At 33.8% G+C, this 18,672-nt stretch overlaps 1 protein-coding gene across 1 annotated transcript in view; it reads left to right on the top strand.

The window, feature by feature from the left end:
• Positions 1 to 18,672, top strand: part of LOC144435326 (zinc finger ZZ-type and EF-hand domain-containing protein 1-like) — a 63,780-nt gene that overhangs the window by 23,471 nt on the left and 21,637 nt on the right. Inside the window, exons 30-50 of the mRNA XM_078123921.1 lie at positions 332 to 491; positions 1,486 to 1,607; positions 2,849 to 2,971; positions 3,591 to 3,763; positions 4,047 to 4,212; positions 4,492 to 4,603; positions 7,253 to 7,404; positions 8,687 to 8,775; positions 9,125 to 9,246; positions 9,987 to 10,066; positions 10,571 to 10,652; positions 11,384 to 11,457; positions 12,185 to 12,289; positions 12,641 to 12,741; positions 13,452 to 13,616; positions 14,930 to 15,055; positions 15,417 to 15,547; positions 16,376 to 16,530; positions 17,192 to 17,385; positions 17,799 to 17,912; positions 18,265 to 18,308. Of these exons, the coding sequence (XP_077980047.1) occupies positions 332 to 491; positions 1,486 to 1,607; positions 2,849 to 2,971; positions 3,591 to 3,763; positions 4,047 to 4,212; positions 4,492 to 4,603; positions 7,253 to 7,404; positions 8,687 to 8,775; positions 9,125 to 9,246; positions 9,987 to 10,066; positions 10,571 to 10,652; positions 11,384 to 11,457; positions 12,185 to 12,289; positions 12,641 to 12,741; positions 13,452 to 13,616; positions 14,930 to 15,055; positions 15,417 to 15,547; positions 16,376 to 16,530; positions 17,192 to 17,385; positions 17,799 to 17,912; positions 18,265 to 18,308 (2,590 nt within the window). The remainder of the gene's footprint in view (positions 1 to 331; positions 492 to 1,485; positions 1,608 to 2,848; positions 2,972 to 3,590; positions 3,764 to 4,046; positions 4,213 to 4,491; positions 4,604 to 7,252; positions 7,405 to 8,686; positions 8,776 to 9,124; positions 9,247 to 9,986; positions 10,067 to 10,570; positions 10,653 to 11,383; positions 11,458 to 12,184; positions 12,290 to 12,640; positions 12,742 to 13,451; positions 13,617 to 14,929; positions 15,056 to 15,416; positions 15,548 to 16,375; positions 16,531 to 17,191; positions 17,386 to 17,798; positions 17,913 to 18,264; positions 18,309 to 18,672) is intronic.

Below are 18,672 nucleotides of genomic sequence, written 5' to 3'. Positions count from 1 at the left end.
ATGATATCACTCATATGATCAAAGTATACCATATATTCATGTTGTCTGATTCGATATTACACACATTCTACAATATTTTCCTTTGGTTCTGTTAACTTTTAGAAAATATCAATGATATACTAACTTAAGGGGTCTTGTCATCATGAGTTGAAAAACTAGACAGGTGAAACCCCTTTGCCACAAGTGTTTCCGACTGAACACAGAAAAATATCTGATTACACATGTGCAGGCATAATGTAAGCAAAGTATGGGGATTTATAGTGATTTTGAATAATTTGACTTACAGATTTTATGCACCACAGGATCATCTTTTCTTGTTTCTTTTTTGTAGTGTGAAGCTATTCTAGAAGGCAAAGAACTGAAAGATGTGTCATCTAACCTGGTACAACTGTTATGCGCGTTACAAACCAGTCTAATGTCATGGTGTCATGAACAACTACAGTCTGAAAACACTAAACATAGAGAACCAGCTGTAGCCATGATACTCAGATGTAAGTAACCAAACTTACGAACTAAACATAGAGAACCAGCTGTAGCCATGATACTCAGATGTAAGTAACCAAACTTACTTACTAAACATAGAGAACCAGCTGTAGCTATGATACTCAGATGTAAGTAACCAAACTTACTAAACATAGAGAACCAGCTGTAGCCATGATACTCAGATGTAAGTAACCAAACTTACTAAACATACAGAACCAGCTGTAGTCATGATACTCAGATGTAAGTAACCAAACTTACTAAACATAGAGAACCAGCTGTAGCCATGATACTCAGATGTAAGTAACCAAACTTACTAACTAAACATAGAGAACCAGCTGTCACCATGATACTCAGATGTAAGTAACCAAACTTACTAAGCATAGAGAACCAGCTGTAGCCATGGTACTCAGATTTAAGTAACCAAACTTACTTACTAAACATAGAGAACCAGCTGTAGCCATGATACTCAGATGTAAGTAACCAAACTTACTAAACATAGAGAACCAGCTGTAGCCATGATACTCAGATGTAAGTAACCAAACTTACTAACTAAACATAGAGAACCAGCTGTCACCATGATACTCAGATGTAAGTAACCAAACTTACTAAGCATAGAGAACCAGCTGTAGCCATGGTACTCAGATGTAAGTAACCAAACTTACTAAACATAGAGAACCAGCTGTAGCCAGGATACTCAGATGTAAGTCATTAACATGTAACAAAACTGTCAGGACTTCTTTGAAATAAGTTTGTCATATGTGTTGTTGAAGTGTTAGTTAACTGTTTAGGTCAACTTCATAAAAAATCTTTATCAGAAACGAGACAAAAAATTACAAATAAGGGGGACATTAGTGATATGCTTGAAGTATAATATCTGTAGTGATAGATTGCTCATATTTTTTCTCTGCTACCATAATTTCTGTATTACAGTTACTAAACTGAGTAAATTATTGCTATTTCAAAACAATGTATACTTACGTAATGCCTTTGTTTGTACATCAGATTGTGGTATGCAGAGTGACAAAGCCTGTTCAATTATTGATGCTTTGTGCAAGATAAAAAATAAAGACCCCTTGATTGATCAACTTGAAAAATCTTTCCTTGCAACATCACTCAGACAGTTGGTAAGTTATTGGACACACACATCATGTGATTTGGTCAAACACCTCAATTTACAACCTCGGACATCAGACCGTGGACAAACAAAACCTGTTACAAACATGGATAGACTTTAGTAAACAAATGAATTATTAACACTTGGCTGAGCATGTTGGAACAGCAGAGATCTTGCATTACACCATGGTTTGATAAGATCAGTTTAATGGCCTCTTTAAGTGTACATGAAATGCCAGGGGAACTGGAAATTTGTGTGTGAACGGTGAACTATTATGTTAAGAGGCCATACAACTGTTCTTATCAAATGATTGAATGTAATACAACTTACAAGTCTCTGTATTTCCAACATGCTGAGCCAAGTGTTATTAATCCAATTCAATTGTTTACTTTCCCTGTTTTTAAAGGGTTTTGGTCGTCTATGGTCTGATGTCGGCAGTTGTACATGTTCTCATCATTTCAAAGTAAAATACAGACGATTTTTATCACAGGGACTAAGTAATATCAAAGGAAAGAGACATGCAACATGAAAACCCAAGAAAACATATAGACTGTGTTCATGTGTTAGAACATGAAAATAGAACTCCTGTAAAGATGTAGTCTAAGATTAAAGAGGCCATATGGATGAGGATTTGTGTTCATTTTGGATTTTTAATTTATAAAACAATTTTATCTTGGCTTCCTACTTGAAAAATCAAAATGAAAAACAAAAACATAGACCAAGTCTGTGTTTGTAACTCAATAAATTGCAAAAGATTAATAAATGTGTAAAATGTGTGTTATTGTACATACAATAACAAACTTTTTACACATTTTTTAGCTTTTTGCAATGTATTGAGTTACAAATACAGACTTGCTAATGTTGTTTCACATTGATTTTCCAAGTAGGAAGCCATGATAAAACTGTTTCATAAATCAAAAATCCAAAATAAATACCAAATCCTTATCCATATGGCCACTTTAATTTGTGGAGATGAACTACGTTCTAACTGACGTCATATCTGATATACATTGAAATCTGAAAATAGTAAAAAAAAAACCCCAAAATATCTAAAATAGAATGTAAAAATGTGAGAAGACATGTTGATACAATTGGACTGTACATACAGTTTTTCTATCAAAGTTGAAGTATTAATGTGCTTCCATGGCTGCAATGATTATGTATGGTACAACAACAAATTGTGTTCTTGACATCATTTGATTCATAAAATTGATTTATGTTGATATTGTCCCATCTTGTCTTTTATTTCAGATTTTGTCATTAGCCTTACTGAGTGAATACAAGTTACCCAGTATATCACTGCTAAAAAATCTGCAACCTATATCAGAGAAGCTAAGGACATTAGCACCAGAAATGCCAAAAGTATTTCATGATGTAAGTAGCTATAGATAATTCATATGACTATTTAATACATGTATCTGTATGCATGTAGAAAATGTACCATGTGTGTTTTATATCAGTTCCTAACAAGTCAACTGTTTCCCAGTAATAGAATATTATAACTAAATGAGTCTGACTTTCAGTGTCATGAAAAAATGAAAACCTAAAAATTAATGCACACTGTACTGTGTAGACAAACATATTGATGGACTATTTTCAGGTACATTAGATATTATTCCTCAATATTTTTCTTCGTTCAGCCAATGAAAATATGAGTGACCTAAGGGGTCTTTTGTCACTATGAGTTGCTAGATGGGTAATTATAACCCTTAAGTCATGAGTATTTTCTGGCTGAATGAAGAAAAATATTGGAGAATAATAACATAACTATACCAGTGCCAGTAATATAAAAAAAAAATTAGGGCAAGTAATGATAATTTTGAACATTTTGACTCATATTTCGAACACAGTTGAACCAGTGATGTAGACACAGGTTGTTATGACATAGAGATGCGTTGTCTTGATGTAGAATGACCAGAGTATATATTACATATTTTTGGCATATGCATGATAAAAAACCTTACTGTTTTCTATGATATTGTATTGGTTTTAGGTTGACAGTGATGCTTGGCGGTTGGTGAACCAAGAAAACGTAGTGCTACGTACCTGGAATATCGAATCAACTCATAACTATGAAAACAATCTACATATTACGCAGATATTCTTCTGTCCAGGGGCAACATCATTTCATGTAGAATTTGATACCAGATGTGAAACTGAGAAGAGGTTAGCTTTCAACTTTTCATCAAAATTTCTCAATATAGAATATTGAAATTGTGTTGTTTTTGTGATAGTTATTCTGAGCTTCTGAATGTATTTTTAATTGTAATGCACTGTTCAAGTATTAGCCAGTTTCATTTCACACTTGGAATTAATTTAGAAAATATTTGTGTATTTTATATTTTTTTTAGAATTAATTTAGAAAATATTTGTATAGATTGCTGTTGTAAAATGTAATAGAATGAAATAGTAATTCAATAAATAAGTTGTCTGATTTTCATTCCCTCAGATACGATTACCTAGAGTTCACAGATGCTCGTGGATTCAAACAGAGATTTGATCAGAAGGTTGGGAGTGAGAAATGGCCTAAGACTGTCAACTTCAAAGGAGGACCCAGACTACAGTTCTTGTTTCACTCTGATAGTAGTAACAATGAGTGGGGATATAAATTTACAGTAAGTTATGTATTGTGTGTCTTGTCATTTATTTTATCATGACAACAGAAATGATATGTGTGTCCAGTCATACTTTTGTGCATTAATACATAGCAAGTTACCAGAAATATTAGGTTTTTTGGTCGATGAAAGTGTTTTTTAGACTCTTGATTCAAAATACATGGTTTTCTATTATGATAGCAAGATAAAATGCATACAATGTACACCAGGTCCCACACTTCTCAACTTTTTACTTCCTTTTAGATGTACATAACAAAATTGTGTTCCTTTACTTTCCAGGTTACAGCCAAGGGATGCCCAGATGTGTCATTGTCATGGTTATTTGACCTTCAACTTGGACTTGCTAAGTTATTTGGAAAGCTGTGTGCTTCTGTCATGGACTCTAGACAAGGTAAATAAGAACTCAAATATAAACCAAACACCTCCACTCTCTATGACCAATCATATCCAGTTTTAATTGCTCTATTTGACATATGTTTTAGTTGGATCATATTCCAACACATTCTTAAAGTGGCCGTATGTATGAGGATTTGGTATTTAATTTTGATTTTTTAATTTATAAAACAATTTTATTGTGGCTTCCTACTTGAAAAATCAATGTGAAACAACATTGACCAAGTATGTCTTTGTAACTCATTACATTGCAAAAAAATTTGTAAAAAGTTTGTATAATGTTATTGTACGTATATCCCATATATGTTTTATCAATTAAAATTCCAAAATAAATACCCAATCCTAATCCATATGACCACTTTAACATATAAAATGAAATCGAATTGAATTGAAATCCTGGTTAGTTAATTTGATAAGTTTAAAGTTTGTAGTGTCTTCCCATATATAATATGGTATACTATTCCAAACATCTCAGTTTACTTGTGTAAAGTGACATTCTTTATTTACAATCATACTCAAACATTCAATGACAACAGTCAGAGAAGTTATAGTATCATCTTTTGTAAAATTTATTTCAAGATAACAAAATAATGAAAACCTGTCAATTTTGTTTTCTGTAATCTCGAATTGTTAAGGGTTGTGAATTCACTTTTCCTCAATTTCAAAACATCCTGAAGAGATTCTAAACCGATCAGTGGTTTCTTATAAAACTGGCTACCATTTCAAGATACCTGTATTCCTTTGTCAAATAGGTGAAGCAACATCACCATAATGACACAGGCTGTTATTGTTGTCAAAGGTTTTCTGGTTGGTTAATATAATTGCACATTATGGCCATGTGAGGGCGTGCTATATATCATGTGTTCCAGGGTTTGAAATTGAGAAAGAGGAATTATTTGATCAGTTAATAGCAATAGCATGCTAAGATGAAATCTCCTGTAAAATCATTATACTTTGTTTAGATACATCCTTTAGAACAGAACTATGTCACCTTTGTATCTTGTAGATCAAACTCTTTTATCACCCTGTTAGTATGTCACCTCTTTTTAATTGTGTTGTGTATAGTTTTGACTGAAAATTGTACAAAATGTGTGAATAGAAATTACAGCTGCATTATTTAGTCATAATTAATTTTACTAAGTAATAAACAAACTAATGGAAACATTTTAAAATGTTGGAATAATGCTAAAATTTTGGCATTAATTTTGGAATTTGCCACTCATTTTGTGAAATTTCCAGTTACTAGAGTTAGTACTGAAATCTATAAGTTTATCTATTGAATTAGTTTGATGATTGAATCACTCAACTGAAACCTGAAAACTTTTTCTGCAAGCTCACAATAGTCACTTGGTCCACAAACAGAGGCCATCTGTTGCATTTATTCATTTTTAGCACAACTGAACTTGTTCAGTAGTGCTATAGGGATCGCCCGGCGTCTGTCTGTCTGTGTGTGTGTGTGTGTGTGTGTGTGGATGTGTGTGTGTGTGTAAACAACTTAAAGTCAAAAACTGCTGAACCGATTGCCATGATATTTGGTGGGTCCATTACCTTGGGTGTCTAGTTGGGAAATTGTTCAAATCAAAATGATCGCATCACAGGTCTGTGATTTGGGTAAAAAAATGTGATTTTTGGTCAAAAAACTTAAACTCAGAAACTACTGGGCAGATTGGTGTGAAATTTGGTGGGAACATTCTGAAGGGGGTGTAAAGTAAGATTTGTTCATGACATGATGATTCCATCAGTGATATGCAAATTAGGGCTAAAAATGTGTCTTTTGGGTTAAAAATCTATAATTCCAAAAGTACTGAGCAGATGGGGCTGAAATTTAATGAGAATGTATCTTGGGATGTATGGATGAAGAGATATTAAGCATACAGTGAGTCCATGAGTGATATGCAAATTAGGTGTAAAAATGTTCATTTTTGGTCAAAAACTTATATCTCAAAAACTATTTAGTCACCGAGTCTGAAACTTGGTGAGATGTTTCTGAAAGTGTTATTCTGCAGATTTTCATCAAAACATTTTGACAAAATTGGCCCTAGCAACCATGACCACGCCCTTAGCAACGACCAAATGGCAGTATATTTTGGTCAAATGACAACATCATCTGGTAGGCAAATGAGTAAACATTCAAAAAATGTATGTAAATACCCTAGCAACCATGACCACGCCCATATCAACAGCGAAATGGTCGTGTATTTCACAAAGATAACAACAGGGATTAATAGACAATTGAATAAACATTCAAAATATGTATGTAAATTTGCCTAGCAACAAGACCACGCCCATAGCAACAGCCAAATGATCACATATATTGCAAAGATAACAACCAGGATTAATAGACAATTTAATAAACATTCAAAAGATATATGTAAATATGCCTAGCAACAAGACCATGCCCATAGCAACAGCCAAATAATCACGAAATGTATGCAAATATATCTAACAACATGACCACGCCCATAGCAACAGCCAAATGATAGCATGTATCGTAAAGATAGCAACATGGTTGGATAGGCAACTGGGTAGCCATTCAACAAATGGCCACTTATTGTTACCATATGGATAAACATTTTTAGAAACTGTACAGTTGTGCTACAACGCCATTGGCAGTATTTTTCATTCATATTATGTCTTATATTTTCAGTAACACCCAAAAGTTCAAGTAGTGAAAGTTCTAAGTCTACTGAAGACCAAGAAGAAGCAGAATCGTCATTACTTAGAAGTGATATATGGAGTACACTATTCAGAGGTGGATATATGGTGGGAAAACTGACTAGATCACTCTCTGGAAACTTTGTAAGTTATCTCATCAGTTTTATTACCTCCGCTGTCAGCGAAAAGCTGAAAGCGTAGCTTTAGGTATAGGTTGTATTAAGGTATAGAGTATATAGGTGGAATCATTGGTGTCCGTCAAACTTTTATATTTTCATCATCTTCTCCGAAAGTGACAGTCAGAATTCTTCGATATTTGGTGTGCATGTTCCCTTGGGGGAGGCTATTCAGATTTGTTCATGCCAAGTTGATCTGTGCCATTTTCAATTTTTTATGATTTTTTTCTTCAAAAAATGACATTTTCATCATCTCCTCGACTACCACTCATCAGATTGCTTTGATATCTGGTGTGTTGATGCACAGAGGGTAGCTTACTTAGATCACAGGGTAAAGGACAAATGATCAATTTTGTACTCGCGATTTTCCTGATTTCTAATATTATTTCCTGTATATTTCAAATAAAGTTTTAAATACTGTTTCCTCTCACTGTTTTTTTTCTATTTCCTACCTGATATCAATGTCTTATCTGAGTTTATCAGCTTTGCATTAATTAGTAGCTTGCTAGAACAAACTCACTATTTGCCCAAATTAACGCATTATACCCATTATACCGTGAGTGTAAACATCTACTGATACGACTAAAGGTAATACACATGTATTGATATTTTAAAGTCTACTTACTGGACATATGATTGTGAACATTTAGTATGGAATTAATGGAGATTAACAAATTATCTCACAAGCACTTTCTTGTACACTAATTTTGTAATCAGGGGAAGAGGAATAGTTATCTCTGAACACTAGTATATTTTAAAATGCATATAGGTAAAAATAATTGAGGTATTCTTCCTATGTATAGTAATAGGTTGAATGAAAGATGACATTATTTAGAAGTATTTAGTAGAGTAATATATTTACTAAAAAGTAGTGTGTGAATTATCTTAATTTTACATAGTAAATATTAACTAATATTTTTTGTTATAGACAGAAAGTGTACATAAGATATACCCATGTTCTTGTATTTTACCAGGAATCATCAGCATTATTTTGCAATGTATGGATGAAAATCTATGCAAATTTAACTGAAATTCATCCTTGTTACGTCGTTCCAAGATCCTAACAAAATCATGGAATGATAGAACAATATTTGGTGCTGTCATTGGAACAAAATTCATCCTTATTAGATGTTGTTAATTTGTATACATGTTAAAACTATTTCACAGATCTATAGAGGATTATGACAGACAGTTAAATCATCTTCCTTTTCACTACGCTAAGTTGTATTTTTATGTGTTCATTTCACCAGATGACAAATCCATCAGATTCTGTGGTCAATAGTTTCCTTGGCAGTGTTTCTACCGGAGAAAGTGGAATGGCTTCAGACTTCCTTGACAAGTAAGATATTTTAGATGAATAGCTTTGTAGAACTTGTCATATGTTGGGGGGGGGGGGGGGGGGGAATGAACTCATCACAACATTGAACAATGTTAACAATGATATTGTCGCATCTTGTGCAGACAGGTCATATCTGCTATGCAATTGTATAGGCAGATAAGACCTTACTGCACTGATGTGACGATATACCAACAATTTCCAATGAAAATGAAGTGTATTTTACTTGACTTTTTGCTATCTTACTAGTAGTATACATACTCACTACTCTGGACAATCTGTTTTGTTAGTTTGTTATTTTCATACAATATGACACATTTGTTTATATTCGTCATTTTGTCCTGATTCACAGATGTCATAATCAGCGTCCAGTACCCAGTATGGGAGGTCCAGCTGTAGATAGTGCTATCAAAGCTGTGTTTGCTGCACTGCTTTGGCATACTCAAGATCTTAGAGATGAGATTGAGAAATATTGTAAGTAACATACCGTGGGTTGAAGAGAATAAGTCAATTTGATTAACCTAGCACTAATAATTATGATTGTATACTTTCATTCTACATTCTTTTTGTACTACTTCAGAAAATTTTATTTCAACACAATAATTTTATTGCAAAAGAAGCTGTAAAGCAAACGTAGTTTGGAAAGTTTGGGAAAATTCATCAGATTATTAAAATGTAACTTTATAATAGTGTTACTACCAGTAGGCCCTTTGCCTCTGTAAGTGTACAAAAGATAATAATACAGTGAATAAAAGAGAACAAAATTATGTGCTGTTTGTATTTGCCAATTGTCTTGCTGAGAAAGGATGGTCAGAACTGAAACTTAATAGATAATTATATGGGACCCAAAAATGTGAAATGAAAATCTTGGTTTCCTCTTTGCATTTTAACAGTATTTATTGACGACATTAGCATGTTCATCACTAATTTACATGTAGTAATCTACCCACATTCATACTAGATTGTACATAGCACCGTCTGTCTAAGGCATGACAAAAAGTTAGTTAGTAATAATAAAGTTAACTGTAAATAAAGTGTTTCGGGTTGCAACCATAGTGTCTCTGGTATTGCCATAGAAGCTGCCTTGGGTAGCAGAGTCAGTGAAATAGACCAGCTTGTCATCTAGTGCATACAAAATGACTATGTTATACTAAATCATGTCATAGAAACCATTCGGGTCCGGTACTTCACTTGTTGTGTATATTTGATTGCAGACAACTCTGAGGGTGAATTACCTGTATCAGATGGTATACTACAGGCTTATGTAGTTGCCGAGACTATAAGAACATATCTGGTAAGTTAGAGTGGTAGTAAGGAATGGCACAAGTATGTATGGAAGTTATGGTTTAACAAAGAAACATGTGTTTACAGAAATGTATCATGTATAATAGATGTTAGCCTATCTGCAAGCATTTTCATTTGGTGTGAACTTTGTATTGTTTATACAGTGATGGGGTACCTTGTCTCCCCTTTCCACTATTGATACTTATCAGAATGTGTTTAATTAAATGTTATTGTGATTTAAACTTCTGGAAGTAGATAAATGATTACTACCTAAATAACCTTGGTGTCAATTTTGTCTACAAGAATGACAGGGTTTTCATACATATACAGCTCGCTACCCTTCATATCATTTATGTAAAGTAGGGAAATAAGCTCCACATGTGAGCGTCTTAGCGAACAACACTGTTGTGAAGCCAATCACAGATTTGAGAGACATCACACCATGGAAGGTGTGGTACCTCCAGCACATCTTTCACACTGTACTGTTACCCAATATTATCACTTCTGCCCCCAGATTGATCTTCGTCAGAAATTCAAAGTTGCCAGTGAGAAAGAGGAAAAGGAAAAAGATCAGAAAAAGGATCCAGATGAACCAGGTATATATTATGTTAAATTCACTCTGTTCAAGATATCCATTACAGAAGATTGTACACTTTTCTGATGAGGTTGACCCTTTTTTTTCTCTGTTTCTCATTACCAAATTTTCAGCTCTGACATCAAAATAAAAAAATATTTTTATTTGCACTCGCCCTTAATATTTTGTCCCTCTCTGGCAAGAATAAGCAAGTGTTTGGACTGTTGATGCCATCTACAGTTATGGTGGCGATGATGACACATGTTCACGAACAGAGCATTTTTTCATGATGGAAGTTATTCAAGTAGGGGGCCTGAGAACATGCCAATTGTGTAGAGAAGCTGGGAAAGGGTTTGTTACCAGGAATCCAATAAAAAGAAGGTAGAGAGGAGGAAAATGAGATGCAGAGAAATATGACGAAGACTATTTTTTATTTTTTATTTTTTGACTTTTTTTAAATCGCCCAACCAACCCATAATTGCTATGAAAAAGCAATGAGAAACATGTAAAAAATAGTGTCACCCTGAGAAAGTAGCATGTGCAGTTGACCAATTTGAACATTCTCGTCAAGCAACTAGTAAACTTGAATATTACTAGTCTTCAGTATGGATGAAATCTTGACTGCAACTACTTGGTAGTATTGACAGAGACACCATCAACGACTATTGTTAGAATTTACATTGTTTCAAAATGTATTTCATTGAATCAAACTCTTCATACCCTCCACTGTAAATCTCTCTATATATCTTTCAGTGACTATTTGTCTAGATAAAGCTATGTTCCTGTTAAAATTTGCTGGTCTAAGTAAACAAGAACCAAAGCAGGAGGTAGGACAATACTAATTTCTATTTCAAATCCTCTACATGATATTATATATGGCTGTGTAATGAATTAGTATTATCATAATGACGAAAAAAAAAATTAACAACATGATATCGACGACAAAGGATTCAGATGAACCATGTATTTATACAAGATATATATCACAGAAGATTATACTCTGTACACATTTCTGATGGGGAAAAAGGATAAAAGGATAACTTTGATTTTAAAAATTACAGTATTTTAGAATCTCGATAGTGGTAATGTGTAGTATATTATTAAAGTAGAGAAGTTACCCTATTTAATTTAGTTTTTGAAGTGACTACAAAGCTTTCGTCCAAATCACTCTGAGGTCATCAGCGTAATGATGTTATACTGTTTGGTCAGGTGACCTCCCAATGGAATCACCTGACAGTAGACTGTTGTAAATAGGTGGGAGATGGTATCCACAGTCATGGTTGAGGGACAGCTGGTGTTCTCTTTAATTGATGGATTCCTGTATTTTCTTTTGCCAGTATTTTTTTTCTCTGGCCAGGACCTGTGATTGTTTAGTTGTTATCATGTGTCTTGTGGTTTTTAGATGTTCCCCTAATTAGTCTCTTGATTCCAATAAGGTAACTTCACTATTACTACTACTACTATACAAGTATCAATTCTATTCTACTAATGTATTTGTTGTCTGTTGATGCACAATAACAAATGACATGAGTTGAATTCTTTTTACCCACATAGGAAAAAGTGAAAAGTAAAAGAAATTTGATGAGAAGTCGATCTTATCAAATTGGAAGAAACCGACTACCATCCCAAGATTCTACAGATAGAGATACCAATCTCAAAGTAAGTCATTTATATGCATCATCATTATTATCCTATGTGTATTGAGTGATGTACTAAACTGGAGGTTGTTGTTTTCTTTTTTAGATCACACTTTGAAAGTTACACACTATTTAACATGACCACCCCTATATTACTCCCACTATTGGTGTGATGCAATAAATGTTGTTATAATGCAGTACACTTCTGGAGCAGATCATTCCACTCAACGGGGGAGTATAGGTAGATGATGTAATGTTAAATGGATGAATACCACCTCTTTGAATGTAATGTAATTCCACAATGATTTTAGCATTGCCTTGTCATTTTACCAATTTTCCAATTTTGACGATACAACAAATATGAATTTTACAGGGTCGGTATATTCTGACAGAGGAAGATAGTAGTTATGACAGGTATCCATCATTCAAACTTGTCATGGACTTTGTAAAGAATGCCCTACTAACCAGAGAAAGGTAAGAACATAGAGATTGACATTACGTATACACTCTTCACTGAGTCTGACTGAGGACAAAAGCACCACAGAATACAGTATTTCAAAATGTACAAATATATTGATTTTATACCAGAGATACAAAGACTGAGGATGGAATTCATTTTCCATCTCGTGAGCAAAATTGATAATTAGGTGCCTGATCCAAAAAATGACTTGCTGTAATCTAAACACCTCTAAGAACATTCCCACCAAATTTCAGCTCAATCTGCTCAGTGATTTTGAAATTATAGATTTTTTACCCTAATTTGTATATCACTGATGGGATCATCATGTCATGAACAATTCTTAATCTAAAGACCCCTATTAATAAATGACACATGAGAATTTACCACGTCATGGCTACAGCACAATAGATGAAATTTTTGTGAATTCATAGATTGTGTTTTCCTTAATAAAGCACATGCAAGATTTCATCTTTAGTAATGATGATAGTTTCACCTTCATAGATCTAAAAACCATTTCAAGAATCACATTATTTACTGTGTACAATGCATAACAAACTGTACCCAAATCTCAAATTTACGGAAGTATCCCTAAATGTATGGTTGCATATTTTTAGCAAAAATAATGTCTGTCCAAAGAAAAAAGAATTGTAACTTGGGTTATGTTATTGTACAATGCCAAATGAAACTAATTTGTGACATTTTTAACTGTTCTTCCTATCTACAGAGTTCGTCACCTATTAGATCAGAGATGTCAAAGAGCCCAGGCATTAGCTGATATCTTTATGTTTGCTGCTGAGTTTCTAAGAATTAATGGCAATCCACATTTCTTTCAAGTACCCAGTGTTCTCTTCCTCCAAGAAATGCTCAGTGCCCAGAAACATTTCCCTGTGTAAGTAAAGTTTGGTGAATTTTCCAAGAAACATTCGGTGTCCTGAAACATTTCCGTTTCTTACTAAAAATTTGGTGAATTTTCCAAGAAATGCTCAGTGCCCAGAAACATTTCCCTGTGTAAGTAAAGTTTGGTGAATTTTCCAAGAAACATTCGGTGTCCTGAAACATTTCCGTTTCTTACTAAAAATTTGGTGAATTTTCCAAGAAATACTCAGTGCCCAGAAACATTTCCATTTCTAAGTAAAAATCAAGAAATACTCAGTGCCTAGAAACATTTCCCTGTGTAAGTAAAGTTTGGTGAATTTTCCAAGAAGCATTGGTGCCCTGAAACATTTCTGTTTGTAAGTAAAAATTCTGTGAATTTTCCAAGAATGCTCAGTGCCCAGAAACATTTCCCTGTGTAAGTAAAATTTGGTGAATTCTCCAAGAAATACTCGGTGCCCAGAAACATTTCCCATTGTAAGTAAGATTTGGTGTATTCTCCAAGAATGCTTGGTGTCCAGAAATATCTCCCTGTGTAAGTAAGATTTATACATTTGAACTCAACAACATTTGCAAATATTATACACTAATATAAGTAAAACTAATTTTCAATGAAATGTATGTCTTTACTGTGATGAACAAATTATTTCTGTATCTCAATTGGAAGTATTGGTTCCAATATCTTCAATATCCTATAATGATTTGCTGCATGTATGACATGGATTGCAAGGTCGAATGTAAAGACTATTCGGTCACCCAAAACGATTTATAAGTTTGAAATTGTCTGCTTCAGTACAAAATAATGCAAGCATGAATGTATGCATATTATTCACTGATGACGAAAGTTATATACTCTGGTTTACCAACAAAATTGAATTTCCATTTGAAGATAAAATGTATACGATATGCAGTCTTTCGGTGATCATTCAATGGTCAAGCTGTAATTAGTTTTGCTTTACTGCTGATATGTGACTATTAGATGGTGTTTTATTTGCAGACACTATGCTATCAGACTGGAAGGCTGTAATTAGTTTTGCTTTACTGCTGATATGTGACTATTAGATGGTGTTTTATTTGTAGACACTATGCTATCAGACTGGAAGGCTGTAATTAGTTTTGCTTTACTGCTGATATGTGACTGTTAGATGGTGTTTTATTTGTAGACACTATGCTATCAGACTGGAAGGCTGTAATTAGTTTTGCTTTACTGCTGATATGTGACTATTAGATGGTGTTTTATTTGCAGACACTATGCTATCAGACTGGAAGGCTGTAATTAGTTTTGCTTTACTGCTGATATGTGACTATTAGATGGTGTTTTATTTGCAGACACTATGCTATCAGACTGGAAGGCTGTGGATTGGATTTAGAAAGTAAAGTTCGGAGGTCATATTATGCTTTGGTGAGAAGATTATCAGAAGCTGTCATCTCCTTTGATAAAACTAAACATCCCAGGTAATTAAGCAGATACGTTGTTATGTTATGTTATGTTATGTTATGTTATGTTATGTTATGTTATGTTATGTTATGTTATGTTATGTTATGTTATGTTATGTTATGTTATGTTATGTTATGTTATCACTTATGTTATGTTATGTTATATTATGTTATGTTATGTTATGTTATGTTATGTTATGTTATGTTATGTTATACTCCATGGTCTAGTAACTTTGGTAATTTTAGGTTCCTGAAAGTCAACATGATAAGCCATGTCACCAGAAATATTGATTTCTGTCAGTTGTTACTTTCATGTTCATTTGAATGTATGCAAGCCCTGTTACTTTATACTCCAATGAGTTTCTGTTGCCTATTTCAGATCTACCCAGTCAGCATTTGAGTGTATGCAGGCACTTCTACTACATTTACTAGATGTTGATTGGCAACCCTATGATCTACATTTTGTAGCTGATCTACAAATACCAGCTCTTCTACTGCAAATCTCAAAAAGTGAGTATCTCCCAGTTATTTTTACCGGAAAAATAGACAGGTACCTATGATTAAAAAAACAACACTTTCAATAACATAGTTTGGAATTAGCTACTTTCTAGCTTTCCTCTATCAAATTTTGAAATGAACATCTTAGCAGTGCCTCTAGGACGTTGTTAGTGTGAATTGTTGTAAGTGTAAAAACTACAATTTTTAAAGCATTACCGATACTACTTTTTATCAGTCATATCAATTTGTGGTATCAGATTTTAGAAACGGTAAAAACAGTACCTGTTGTGAGTAGGTAAATACAAACATTAAGAAGACATTGTATCATATAATGTTTTAATGAGTGGTAACAGGGCCCAGGTGGAAATCAGCGTTTTGTTGTTTCCTGGCTACCCTGTTCTTAAATGAATTTTACTACCACTACTATATGTCAGAATTTTGTATAGCTAGATCACATAATGAAGAATGAACAAAATAACTATGGGATCAGTGTAGTTAAGTATGTATTGATGATAAGAGGGACTGTGATTATACCATCAATGTACAACTTGTTTAGCTGCATAAAAGGTCAAAATTAGATGGAACAGAGGAATGTTAAGAACTTTATTATTCATTCTAAATGGTTCTAATTTACCGAGGTGGAATATTATGTTTCCTCGCTCAACCTAAGGTTGTTGTTAGCTCCATAATTCTGTATCAAAATACCTAGAAATACTTGATACCTTGAGTGGGTAGAGTGTATTATGGTATAACATTGTATTTTGATGTAATGAGTATTAAAGTCTACTTGATAGCAGGATAGTTTCCTTGTTGTCTAATTTTTGTGGGGTTTTTTCTCAGCTTCTGTTGGTCTGAGAGACAGTGTTGTGAGTGAGAAAGGGCATGCTAAGGAGGTAGAAGATTATAAACAATGTAAAGATTGGCTTAGGAAGTGTACAGCTGGGTTTATACAGTGGTATACTATGATTGACAATGCCAGGGCTGATCAGAAACGGGTAAGTGGAGTTGAGTATATAGTTGGAAGTGTACAGCTGGGTTTATACAGTGGTATTCTATGATTGATAACGCCAGGGCTGATCAGAAACGGGTAAGTGGAGTTGAGTATATAGTTGGAAGTGTACAGCTGGGTTTATACAGTGGTATACTATGATTGATAACGCCAGGGCTGATCAGAAATGTTCTGATAGTTTTGGTAGTACTGTCCATCAGCTGTTTATCTTTCTGGCAGCCTATGTATGTATGTTTGACAGTTCTTTCCTTCCATTGGATTTGCTGACACAGCTCAAAAGGTCATTCAAGTGATACGAAATGTGACATCATCCATGTCAGTCATGTCTAGATATTAGATAACTAAGTAATTTTCAATATAGAGTAAGTGGAATATTGATAAAAAAATCTGAAATAGAAATTCCCCAACAAATTTAGTTAAGGACTAAGTAAGCAAATTTGATTAAGCTATTGTTACCTTACATTTGAAGCCAATCACAAGGTAAAATATAAGGCATCATTGTAAACCACAGCCTCTTTTTACGGCACCTTCCTTTACCATTTGATATTTCGCAGTGTCGTGGAAGAATATCAGTTCTGGTTTGCGAGAATGAATATTAGGAAACCGAGAGTCATCACTAAATGAGTGTATTTTCATCACCTATACAGGCAATGCACATGTTTGTCGCAAGATACTGTGATATGTTAGATGTGGAAATCACCTGTGATGGGTGTGCTGTCTTGTTACCAGGGCAACGGTATCGTTGTTTACACTGCGAAGACATGGATTTGTGTAATACATGTTATCTTGGTGGTGTGAAACCAGAAGGACATAATGATGACCATGAAATGGTTCACCTCATGTAAGTTGAAAAATAGAAAAATATTTAAATCATAGCATATTTCGTTCTCCTTTACACTAGTCAGATTTAGGCTAGGCTAGTGTGTGTATGCTGCAATTCAAATTTACAATCTGTTTAACATAGCAATATACAGGATCCCTATTAATATCCTGAAACTAGTAAATGTTTGCCATAGTTAGGGGAAGTTCTAGCACCTATGGGGTTTAATAATTGTAATATACCTCCTCAAGCATAATTAACGAAAAATTGGGAAAAAGTAATGACACTTTTGAATGTTTTGATTCATATTTCAAGTACCGCAAGACCAGTAAAGTAAATATAGGTTGATGTGCTGTAGAATGATGAGGGGATAAAAGCCATATTTTCTCAGTGTTTGAAGAATGAAATTTTGAACAAATTTTTTTTTATTTCAGGTACAAATGTGATAATTGCCAAGCCTTCATAGTTGGGACTCGTATTCACTGCAATGTATGCGATGATTTTGATTTATGCTATGGGTGCTATGATTCCGGGGCTTATCCCAGCAGGTAAAGTCTCACTAAGAAGTTTGCTTTATCAGTGTTTTCCATGGTTTAATGGTTATTTTCTGTAGTCATCATAAAGTCTTGATTGAAATTGATCACATCTGATCAAAAATTGTGTTTTTTACTTCGTTTATGGCTTAGTTTATAATGACAGATGCAGATCAAACATTGTAAATGGAGAGTGGTCATATCATCATACCACTAGTAAATTAAAGTGTTATGTTGCATGACAATGGAAGACCTCTGATAATGATAATCTTTCCATAATCTGTACTTGTGTTTGCATTCATTCAAAGCACAGTGCTTCAAGTGATGAATATTCACTGACAATATTTTCTTTCTTCCCTCCTTTTAGTCATAAATCTTTCCATGAAAATGTTATAATACCACTAAAAATAGGTAAGTAAAAGCATCATCAGCTCTGTTCTTATACAACTAATAACTCCCATGTAAGCTTGGAATTGTCTTTCAACTATTCATTGTAAGCACAGTCAGGTATTTCATTAGTTTATCTATGTTACAAATGATGTAAAGGGTACTTTTCCCGTCTTTCAATGTTTTAAGAATGGCAACAGTGTTTGCAGGTACTTGGTACCAGGTAACCGATGAAACAGTGAAAGCGCGAGGTTGTTGTTTTCTGTAGAAATGAAGTTTGTTTTTAATAGTCAAGATAATTTTGAAGTATATTTAGCAAGAATTGATTATCCACTCCAATCAAGATGCAAGAAGCTTGCTATTTCACACTTATTATAACTAAGACAAT

Source organism: Glandiceps talaboti, chromosome 5 (assembly GCF_964340395.1).
Source record: "Glandiceps talaboti chromosome 5, keGlaTala1.1, whole genome shotgun sequence".
NCBI classification, from domain to species: Eukaryota; Metazoa; Hemichordata; class Enteropneusta; family Spengelidae; genus Glandiceps; species Glandiceps talaboti.
The sequence above is the reverse complement of the archived record's forward strand: the minus strand, read 5'-3'. Positions and strand labels throughout refer to the sequence as shown.